General features: G+C 33.3%; 1 protein-coding gene across 2 annotated transcripts; it reads left to right on the plus strand.

Annotated features, from left to right (window-relative positions):
• The first annotated feature begins 645 nt into the window (after positions 1-645).
• LOC114419771 (glucan endo-1,3-beta-glucosidase 14-like) lies at positions 646-3,172 on the plus strand. Of its 2 annotated transcripts, none has more exons than XM_028385549.1 (3): positions 646-938; positions 1,129-2,183; positions 2,709-3,172. In XM_028385549.1, exons 1-3 carry the CDS (start codon positions 875-877, stop codon positions 2,895-2,897), a joined length of 1,308 nt encoding a protein of 435 aa, XP_028241350.1. In that variant the 5' UTR covers positions 646-874; the 3' UTR covers positions 2,898-3,172. The 2 variants fall into 2 exon arrangements, with proteins under 2 accessions (XP_028241350.1, XP_028241351.1); XM_028385550.1 differs by having other exon boundaries at positions 2,488-2,849.
• The last annotated feature ends 9,367 nt before the right edge of the window (positions 3,173-12,539 follow it).

A 12,539-nucleotide genomic window follows, 5' to 3' on the forward strand; every position in this document is an offset into this window, starting at 1 on the left:
ATTCTTTTCGGGTTAACATGATGTTAGGTTATTCACTTTAGCATGGCTACCTGGTAAACACATTTTATTTAGTATGCATATATTTTTAGTGATTTGATTATAATTAGTTGACATGACATAGACACTTATTTACACTGATTGATTCAAGACAAGCATGTTTTAATTTAAGGTTTTGTTAATTAGTGTTATTAGGGTATGAGTTAAAAAATTTTAAAAAATATTATTATAGAAATCATTAAAAAATGTAAAAAATCATATAAATAATATAATTTTACATATTTCAATAAAAATATATATTTTTAATTCTTTAATCAATGTTTGAAAAGTAATGGTCAGCACTTGCCTTAAATTTAAGGTGATTAATTTCAGGAAGATGCACGGAAGCATGATTAGTAATACGGAATCGCAGTTGGTCGACTAAATTTCACCTAACCTCAATGTATTTTTATCCTGCGGCGATGGCTAGCCAGCCTCTAGTATTTTACCAAGTTGTGGAATTCCTCTTTGCTTTTACTCGAAGAAAGTGACTAGGTTTTGAAGGGCATTTACGAGAATTAGCATCTTTGGAATTGGCGTGGGTTGGAAAGAGACAACCCTGTCCAAAACAATGCTAACCCCAAAACAATATAAATATAAGGATAAACGTTGCCAAATAAAAAGCCCTTACCACTAAGGAACCATACATAAATCCTCTCTCATTTGTTTCCTTGTGTTCTGCCTCCAAATTTTTCAAACAAGGAAATAGAGGAATTCTCTTGCTGAAGATAGCTCTATAAGACTATAATAATCTATATATTATCCATATCATAATCTGAGTCATTTTGAAACTCTTCAATCTCATTGTGCCATCCTCAGACACAACTCACAACTCACAATGGCAACATTTATCCGAAGAATGGCAATCAGCTATATTCTTCTGACATTGTTTTTCTCTGCAGGTGCCTTGCTTGTTTTGTTTTGTTTCTTTTCTTTTCTTTCTTCTGTTCACTATGCATGCTTTTTTTGTTGCATTTTTGTTTTACTAATAAATTGATACCATTGATATGGAAGGAAAAAAGTAGAATAAGTTTGGTTCCCTTGAAACTTTTTTCAAGTACTAACGAATTTCACTGATTTTTGCAACCACAGATATTGGATTTTTTGGACGTGTTGCATCATTTGGAATCAACTATGGCCAAGTAGCTAACAATTTGCCGCCGCCAGACAAAGTCCTTGAACTCTTGACCAACTTAAAGGTGACAAGAACAAGAATTTATGACACCAATCCTCAGATTTTGACTGCTTTTGCTAACTCAAACATTGAGGTAATTGTGACGGTTGAAAACAACATGCTAGGCCAGTTAAACGATCCCCAACAAGCCCTTCAATGGGTGAGTGGCCATATCAAACCATACCTCCCAGACACAAAGATCACAGGGATTCAAGTAGGGAATGAATTATTCACCAATGGTGACACCACTCTCATTCAGTATCTTGTGCCAGCAGTGGTGAACATTCACAATGCTCTAGTTCAGCTAGGCCTAGACTCCAACATCCACGTTTCGACGCCGAGTTCCTTAGAGGTGCTTCAGGAATCTTACCCTCCTTCAGCTGGTAGTTTCAAGAGTGAGATCTCAGGGATCATGTCCCAATTTTTGAACTTCTTGGCCACCACTAAGGCACCCTTTTGGATCAATGCCTATCCTTACTTTGCATACAAGGATGACCCTAATAGGATTCCATTGGACTACGTTTTATTCAATCCTAATGAAGGAATGGTTGACTCCAACACCAACCTACACTATGATAATATGCTCTATGCTCAGGTGGATGCAGTCTCATTTGCCATTGCTAAATTGGGTTTTAGTGGGATTGAGGTTAGGGTCTCTGAGACTGGTTGGCCATCCAAAGGAGACCCTAATGAGGTTGGTGCCACAGTGCAGAATGCTCAAACTTACAACAGGAATTTGCTGAGAAGGCAAATGGCAAATGAAGGGACACCTCTGAGTCCTAGAATGAGGTTGGAAGCATACTTTTTTGCATTGTTCAATGAGGACATGAAGACTGGAGCAACCTCGGAAAGGAACTATGGTTTCTTTCAACCTGATGCAACTATGGCTTACAATGTAGGATTGGCTGCTTTTGCAGACTCATCCACTTCATCCACTTCAATTTCTCTTACCTCCTCTGCCACTAAAACAAAGGTAAAAATAAAATCAGTCTTTTATTTAGCTTATAGCAAAACTTGTATGGCAGAAAGGAAGAAAAAAAATGTAATTTAGGCAATTGGGAGAAGTGTAACAATTCAGAAGGGGTTTTGTATTTGTATGTAATTTACAGACAGTCAAATTCAGAATTATGGATTTTAGCAAAATACTTTCAAGTATACTACTATCTTGGTATTTTTAAGTAGGTAGTTAGTAGTTGGTGCATTCTCATCAGTGTCAATCTAATTATCTTCTTTTATCCTTTTTTTCTTCTTTTTAAATCAACTTTACTTTGAAGCAGGCAGCATCAAATGGATTTCAAAGCTTGTTCTTCTGGATGTTTGTGTATTTGCTGACTTCAGCCCTTTGTGGCTTTGTTTGACAAGAATATTATTATATTCTTGTGGAGTGATTCATGTGTATATATATATCAAAATAACGAAAAGTTGGGATTTTAAATCCTTCAAGTTGCAAAATGGAGTATCTCTAGTATGATCTATATTAAAGGTACCTATTTTGCAGAAATCAGGACCAACACACTTTCTGAATGATGGGGGCAACAACAAAATCTGCAATACGGCGAAGAGGCAAGGCAATTCAATTGGAAAATCAACTTTCTCAGAGTGGCTACACTTTCATTCACTTACCCTACCATTAGTCACATTCCAGCATCAAGCATGTGGCGGTGACGTTAGATTGAGCTTATTTTAGGAAGATAAGGTCCAAAAGCCACCTCATTCTTTTATTAGCTGAATTGTCAAATAGAAAATATGTTTGTATATTGCTGATTTTGTAGAATTGATTTCATTCATCAGAAGAAGAGAAAAATATATGTTTCTGATTGAGGAAAAGGTTTTAAGGCTAGGCTTGTCTGCCTTATGCCTCACCTTATTGGATGCTAAGAAAAGCCCTTATTATGGGACGTGGAATCCACAACTGTTCTCTTTGTGTATAAATAAATATAAAAGTAAATTCTGGTATTACCATTCTTTGATCTCTCCTTTGTCCCTTTTATCAGCTTGTGAATTTTTTTTTCGTAAGTTAAAGTCACTTAGTCACTTGCAAAGTATGACTAACGTCAGTTCAAGAAAATTTTATCCACAATAAGAATCAAACACAAATTTTTTTACTAAATAAATCATTTTTTTATGAGTGTAAATGTAATGGGATTTTATAGCACTGCGGCAACCATTTGAACTTTATCAACTTGTGTATTTTATCATAGTACAAAGTTCAATAAAAATATGATATTAATGAAAATCTAATTAAAGAGCTCAAAGTTAAGGCTTTGTTTGCTTCTTTTATTATCCTCAAGCGGACAATAGGACGGTTCTGCTTTATTCCCTGGCCAAATAACCGTCAGCATAGGGTCATTGCCGACCCCTTTTACAAAGGTTCCTTTATAAAAAAAAATTCTATTTTATTTCTATTTTGAAGGGGACAATCAAATTTCAACCTTATCAGAACATGATGGGGATTGGTCTAGCTCTTTGACATCAATGAAGGTGGTTGTGGTTATACACATGTGCTCCTCAAATTCTCAAGCTGACCCACCCTAAAAGAAAAGAAAAAAAAACAATTCTTTTTCTTTAGGGGGCATAACAAAATACAAGGGCAATTTGCAAACAAATCCCACTAGTGTTTTTGCATCGTCATCATCTTGAGGAACTGAACATTCTGATTTAAAATTGCTTCCTGCAGACAACTGTTACATGACAACATTTGAGCCTTTTCAAAATTTTGATTACAAGTCTAACGTGACACATTCCCAAGTTGGGGGTGGTCCCATCCCATAATAATTTCAGCAAGTGCTTGACTAAGATAGAATTGGATCCTTGTAGTTGTATCCTATTATGCCATTGCATACTCATTCATGTATAATGTTGTGTCCTAAGTAAAATTGTCAATTTTCTATGTCCATGGCATGTTTCTCTATTGTTTGTGTTGCCTCTTTTGAATTGTACTCAGAGCATTAAGTCAAAATCTATCGCTCTGCACGAACTTCAACATGGCCCTGCTGAATTTTAGGGGGCAATGGCGAAAAAATTTGCCATGAGAATTAAAAGCTTGCGTATAGAAGTACCTTTAAAACTAGTATTATGATTCAACTGCTGCATAAGTTGTAGGCATTTTTCGTTCTTTTTCTTATCTTGGAATGCAAACATGCATGTTTTCAACATTTCAATTCTACGTTTCCCTTAGGTGGCTCAGTAGGGGGACTCCACGTGTCAATTTTGCCGCAACTTGGCATTATCATCTGAAACCTTAGAGCAACACCAAAAGCCTCGAATGCAGTTTGGACAAGAGCACCCCATATACTGCATGTTTCATTTGTAATTGAAATTGTTACGATACATATTTCAATACAGATCCAACGGATTAAAATAAAAACAAAGTCTTAATCCTCTTGAAGAATATTTTTGTCTCAAAAGTAATTTTTCATCTTATTTCCAAACATATTCGTAGCCGCTTATTATTCCTACGCAGAGTTCCATACCTATTAGCTACTCCACTTCTTTTATTCCTACTTCATAATCACTTTTATAATATGTTATTGTTCACATTCCCTAGAACCATCACTACTACAAAAGTCATTTATTACGACGCACCAACAAGAATGGTCAGCAGAAATCGTCCTAGAATCTTAAGATTGTAAGTTCAAGGACGGTTATTTAAAAATCCGTCTTTGAATTGTTATGTTTTTCTCTCTCTCTTATCTTATTTTCTTAGGTACTACACTGAACCCTTCATTTTCCTCTCTCTCGTTGTTGCCTTTTGTATCTCCCTTTCTGTTTGTTGCTTTCTCTCTCTGGTAGAGGACAACATGGGTGGATGTGGACGCCCTCGACGGCGTCGAAGAGGAGGAGGGCAGTGGAGACCCTTTAGTGGTGCCTTCTCGATGGCGAAGGGTGGGAACGGCGTCGTAGGCGGTGCGAAGGGTGGGAACGACGTCTCGTCCGATGGCGATCGGCTTCACCTTCGACGTCTCGGAGTAACTGAACTGGAACTCGAATGGCGCTGTGGAAGAGGAAGAAGCGTCGCAGCCATGGTAGGACTTTTTTGTAAGACTTTTTTATTTAAGTTAAAATACTTCTAATCCCTAGATGTTAATACTATGCTTCTTAATAAAGTTTTTCTTATAAGATAGGTCCATACCAATAGGAGAACAACATGTTTGAGATCTGCACTTTGTTTCAGTTCAGGTACCTCCCTCATTTTACATCTTCATTGGACTCTAAAATTTTTTAACTTCATCTTTGTTTGTTATATGATATCCCATCTCACACTTTCACACATCCTCTTTTCTCTGAAATTCGCTCTCTTATTCTCTTGAGTTACCTCTTCAATTTCTTATCTTTTTTTCATGTGAAGCAAAGTTCCTGGACAGTGTTTTGATGACATAATAATAGTGATGTATAGTCTTGTTTTTGGTTAGCTCAAGGCCCTTTTGCATGGACATTCGTACTCTGCACATGGTAAGGGTTGCGTTGCTACTGTTAAATCAATCCAATGATTTAAAGATCCTTGTTCCAACCCTAACATCAGTTCTGAAGGAAGATTACTCAAGGAGGTATGATTACTCTGATTTTGTTCCTATGAACTTTTTATATTAGCTTCTTACTCCACATAATAAATAAAAACCAAGAACAACATATATTTAGTTTATATTTTCTTGTAATCTTTTTCAAGGTTATATGACTATGGATGACAATACACCAACCATTTTTTTTAATGTATTTCTTGTCTTGTAATGAAACAAGGATTTGTTATTCACTTGTTATTACCATCTATCATGCATTTTTGAATTTGTGCGTTCATGTTTTTGCTAATTATAAATTGGACAAATGTTTAGTGTTTCCTTTCTAGCCTCTTCACTTTACTTTTGCTTGCCATTATTAGATGAATATATAGCTTCTATATTCGACTTAAAATAAAATTGAAGGAATTCATAAAGACATTCTTGTTGCTTTGGATAAATTTTTCTATTGATTGTTACAACAAAGATAAAAAGTGGTACATTTTCATGCTGATTATGATTGAAACATTTCTGCCACCATGTAGTCTATTATGGACTATGGACCTTCGCATAGGAATGATAGGAGTGACTCATGGATCTAGAAATGGGAGATTTCTTGCAACCTATAGTAAAAATGAGAAACAGACTCATCCTTGACAGAGCCTTTCCCAAACTAACACAAGTTTTCTGAAATTAATTTCTTGTTGATAATATTCCTATCAGACCTATTAACCTCTCAGACCCCTTAAGTGGTCCTCATTAGTATCTTTCATGAAACAAACGATACTTACATGTTCTAGTTTCCATAGACATTTGACATGGTTTGTTCCAGTAATTATGGGACTTGGCAAAGTTGGCATAGGAAGCTTTTCATATGGAATTCGATATGGTTGCCCACTGCCTTAATAAATTATGTTATTGTTCGCTATAGAGTAGTGTTCATTTGATCAAACTTCTATTGTGCATTTGTGGTTATAGGATGATACAATGGTTCACCGGATTTCATCACACCCTGCAATTCTAAGAGTAATTACTTTGGGAACTTTACGTGCCTTGGAATTAAAAGCAGAAGGCAACAATGCCAGGTATAAATTTATCAACTTTATCCTTTCCCCTTTTCAATAGTTTTGTGCATTTCATGTTCCAGAATTCCTGTTAGAAATCTTAATGAGCATTATGTATAATTGTGTCAAACAAGAGTTAGTATGTTTTGAAATAAGTGACGATTGCAAGTGTTTGCTTTGCTACTATTGTAGTTTTGGTAGTTATGATATAAATTCCCCTAAAAACTATTACAAGAGCTAAAAGGAACCTCTCGAGAAAAGATGGTTTTGATTTTAGCAACATATAGATTGACACAATATCTCTTGGCGGTACAAAGATATGCCAGACTAAACGAGGACCGTGAACTACAATCCATTGTGTAATCATTGGTCATGCATCCTTCTGTTACCTTTAGTTTTTTTGTTTTCAAATTCTTGTTTTGTTACAAAAACTTTTTAACCTTTTGATGGGTAAAATGTACAAGTAAACCATTAATTTTGAGCACTTCTTAATCCTCCTTCACGAGGTTTTCTTCTAAATAAAGTTATACATGGTATGGATTGGTGTATGCAAGACCACTTCAGCTTAGGGAAGTGTATACGTGAGGCCACTCGGTAATGTCGTTTATCTATTGTGTAGGCCCTACACATCTCCAGAAGTTTGCAATCAATTACTCGTCAAACTTCATAGGTGGCTTGAAGAATTTGACATATGTAAACTGAAAATCCCCTAGTGGATAAGTCTAATATTCTTGCTATGTATTTTAGGTAAGTTTATAAATATAAAATGTATCTTATTTCAATTCCCTCCCCCTTCCTATTTTTAAGATGTTATTAATAAAATGGTTAGAATATTTTATCATTTTCTTTTAATATTCTTGGAAAAAAGCAATAGTTTTGTAATTAATAAAATTATATTAACTGAAAACAAAACCAGAATAAATTAAACATAGCCTAAGCTTATTCTTTTTTATGTATATATTATTATTTCACTACTCTTTTTTGTTTTTGACTCAATATTATTAGGTGAATAAGGTTTAGAAAATATAAATGTCGTGTTTGTTTTTCCGGTGATTTACTTTCATTTACGGGTACCCAGACAGAATTAATGCAGAAGTGATATACAACTAGGATTATTAGGAATTTGAATGGCTTTTTAGTATAAAACTTTTTCTTTTTTACCTCTATTTCCCTATTATGTTCACAACAAATTTGTCTTGCAAAAAATTAAAATTGGAGACTTCAGTCTCATGCTCAGAAGCTGATAAAGCACCACTACCACGACCTATTCCTCCACCAGAAGAGATTAAATTAACTAATATTTTCATTGGTAGACAATGTAGTAGGGGGAGAAAGTGAAGGATATATAATGTAAGGAAGAGAATTTGCTTGGTCAGGTATTATTGTTCTGATTCCAACTGGCCTGCTTTCCATTATCGGGTAGTATGAAGTTTCATGTATTGTTATTATTTAATATTTTATCCTCATTGGTATAAATATATATCATAACCATTGCAGTGAATACTACATGAAGGTGAAATAGTTGTTGGGAAATGGATACTACATGAAGGGCTATGGAAATGGATATACATGAAGGTGAAATAATTGTTGGGAAATTTAACCCACATAGTAGCAACAACTGTGGAGCTATATGTATGCATTTACATGCAGTTTTTCAGCAAGTAATGTATCATTGATGTTGGTTAACATGTTGTGATTGTTTATTTAGTATTTAATGTAGCTTGTACATTTAATCCTTAGTAACCAATTGGTGAATATTTCTTTTTTCTTATCTCAAAGTTTGTAAGTGGTTGGGTATCCTTTATACCCATTGCTTATTAATAATATTTCTTTCTTTTTCTTTTTTTTGCTCCAGGTTAGGTAGGAGAGGCTTTCAGCTCTTTGTCTGATGCAGAAGTTTGCTGACTTGGATTTATTAGGTAGTAAATTAAAGATAAAATCTACATTTGTTGTAGATCATATGAAAGGATTTGTCTGCATTGAAGCCGAAAAATAGTATGATATAAATGATGTAACCTCTGTACTGTTTATATTAATGATGTTTCAAATTTGAACCTCTTGTTATTTTGTTCATTGTCTGATGTAGGAGTAGTTGTTTTTTTTTACAATTATTGATTTAGAAAAAGAAAATTGTTATTTCTATATATATTAGCTAGTTTTCATTTATTTAGTTATTTTTAATTTGTGTTTGAGCTTGAAATGAAATGCTTCTTTTGTGCCATAAGCCTGATTAATTGATTGTGTTAATCTTATTAGTGGTTCCACTTTTTTGTTGTTAACATATGTTTATGCCTGATTAATTGATTGTGTTAATCTTATTAGTGGTTCCACTTTTTTGTTGTTAGCCTATGTTTATGCGTGATTTGGTGCATTAATTAACCTTTAATTAGGCTTTGAGGTCCTTGCTGATGTTATGAATAAAAGTAAGATAGCTCAATTTTTTAATGATAATATTTTTATTATTTTAAATTTTTATTTAAAGAAATACATTCTAAGACGGTTCTTAGAAAAACCGTCTTAGAAGGGTACCCTTCTAAGACGATTTTTAAGAAAACCATCTTAGAATCCTCAAATGTTTTATTTTTTTTTGTTTTTTAAAAAAGATATTCTAAGACAATTCTCTATAAAACCACCTTAGAAAGTAGACTTTTTAAGACAATTTTTTACATAACCATCTTAGAATACTCACTAATTTTTAAATTAATTTTTTTGAAAAAAATGATTCTATGATGATTGTTTTAAAAACCGTCTTAGAAATTATACTTTCTTTCTAAGACGATTTTTAGTTAACAATCGTCTTAGAAGGATACCTTTTTCTAAGATGTTGGCTTCAAAGACGGTTCAAAATAGTCTTTGAATGTATGTTACGACCGTCGTAAAAGACCTTTTTTTCAGTAGTGCATAATAATACATCAAAATACTACTATAAGAAAATCACATAGCGGTTGATTGTCTCCTTTTTTTGGTTGGCGATGAAGCAGTCAATGGTCAGCAAGGAAAACACATGTAAATGAAAAATCTCAATCACTCACAAAATGTTCAATAATGCTTAAAACAATAGTGAAAAATAGCTGAGGAGCACTCCAACCATGGATGTTAGGAAAACACAATCTCAATTGTTTCCCCTATATTAGAAATGTTCACTTGCTCTAGTCAATCCTAGTGCAACTGTACCTCTCGAAATGGCAATGCAAATACAAAAGAACATTATAATAACTAATCAAAAAACTTTTGTAACAAATTACAATCCCATAATTGCCTCCTGAAGATTTAAAGATAAATGAAGCTTGAAGGGAATGCCAAAACTTTAACACTGACCTCCATGATCTTTATAATTCAATCTGAATTACAGTAAAAAAAAAAAAGAGAAAACAATTACCTTACATATTACTTACACGTAGGATCACTTGATACATATATATTCATATTTTGGAGAAATAAGGTTATTTTAGTGGTGAAAACCTAACAATTAACAACTAAGGCCACGTTTAAGGTCATTTTCTATTTTCAGTTTTGAAATTATTAAAAACTAAATCTAGTTTTCGTTTTGAGTTTTTAGTTTCAATTTATTTTGGTTTTTAATTTTTAAAAAGTTGCTGTAAATTAAAAATAGATAAAATAGATCATGCAATATAAAAAAGATATTGACACAAAATAAGAATATATATTAAACATGCTAAAAAGTAATATAAAAAATATTTAAAAAACTCTACAACAAAAAAATATGTTAAAACTATATATAAAAAACAAATAGTGACACAAACATAACACTAATAATAATATTATGGGATATATAACACATGTTTCTCTAATTTGTATAACACATGTTTCTCTAATTTGTATTTAGGTTCTATTAAGAAAAAATTGCACATGAGTAAAACAGAAAAGTGAATAGGATTTATATATTCCAAAATGTTAAATTGTTATTTAATCAAATATTAAATAAGTTAAGGTAATACCTCTAAAATTAATGAGCATCTCAGGGTGCCAAGATTACCAAATCACAAATGGAATGTAGACTTACAAATAAAGATGTTTAAATTGAATGAAGAACCCTCGATTTTAGAGTAACTACAATAAATGAACCGCTACAAGATGTTTATTAAAATCATTTAGCATAATTTACACATAATTGTCACAAAGCTACTCTTTCTAAGCTAAGCTTCTATGTAGAATGAAAAGGAAATTAACATTATCAAACACATAAAATGGCAAAGAACAAAAGATGAAACATATAAAATGGCAATCAGATTATATAAAACAGCCTATAGAGCATTTGGAGTTGAATTATTGGATTTATACTCCATTAGTTAAGTCTTGTATGTTTCCTTATCTCTCATCACTTTCTCTTGATAAACCTGCATCAAATTCACAGAAAAAAAAATACATGAGAAAATCTTGGAGATAAATAACCCTATAATATAACTCCAAACAAAAGGTAGCCCCATATCCATGTTCTATTTTTGGCAACCTAATGTAATTTTTTTCAGCACTAAAGGTATTTGCATGGATAGGGATTGAAAAATTACACAAAGATTCTGTAGAAGCAAAGACTTTGAGATTGTAGAAGCAAAGACTTTGCATTTGATGTTTTGATGATGCCATATGATCGTGATGATTTGATGTCTTATGAAAATGCGCTTCTCAAGTTTAATTCAAGACAACAATCCAAGAATACAAGATACAACATCAAGAAGATCTCTAGTATTTTAGGAAGGGAATTCCAAATTGAAATAGCAAAAGGTTTGGCCAAGAAATTTAAGTTAAAAAGTCTTTTTCAAGTAATTTTGACCACTGGTAATCGATTACATCCTCTGGTAATCGATTATCAGAGAGTAAATTACTTGAAAAAGACTTTTTAACTTAAATTTCTTGGCCAAACCTTTTGTTATTTCAATTTGGAATTCCCTTCCTAAAATACTAGAGATCTTCTTGATGTTGTATCTTGTATTCTTGGATTGTTGTCTTGAATTAAACTTGAGAAGCGCATTTTCATAAGACATCACATCATCACGATCATATGGCATCATCAAAACATCAAATGCAAAGTCTTTGCTTCTACAATCTCAAAGTCTTTGCTTCTACAATCTCCCCCTTTTTTATGATGACAATTTAATTCCTGAAATCAAGATACAAGCAATGTATATGCATGATATATTGCGTTCACTCATTTCATACTCCCCCTATGTTTTGGAATTTATGATTACTTGATTTCTAAGCTTCTATACCACCCCATTTCTCTCCCCCTTTGGCAACATCAAAAAGCCAAAGTGTGTGGCAATCAACATAAGATAATATAATAGAGTGGACATAATCAATCATAAGTCTCAACCAAACATAAGCCAAGCATAAATGAGTCATAACCAAACATAATCCAAGCATAAAAGACTAAAGTCCAAATACCGAAGAATAATTAAAGTTTAGAAAATGATAACGTAGAGAGCATAGCCAAATACACAGCTTATAAGAAAAAATAATAATAATCTAAACACTAAGAGGGTGGTGGTGGTGGTGGAAGATCGAAGCTCTAACGAATATAACCCACATCCTCTTCAAGCTGCGTGAGACGGATATCCATTCCTGCAAAGCGACCATCCAAAGAATCAAATTGTTCACCTACATAAGTGCGAAGACCCCATAACTCTGAAAGAACTTCAGTCATAAGGGCTGAATCATCTCGCTGAGGAGGAGGAGAAGGAGTACGCCCATCTTGTGGAGGGACTGCATCTTTCTTCAGCCATTAACCATTGTGATCCTTACGGTAACCAAATG

This window comes from Glycine soja, chromosome 7, assembly GCF_004193775.1.
Source record: "Glycine soja cultivar W05 chromosome 7, ASM419377v2, whole genome shotgun sequence".
Lineage (NCBI taxonomy): Eukaryota > Viridiplantae > Streptophyta > Magnoliopsida > Fabales > Fabaceae > Glycine > Glycine soja.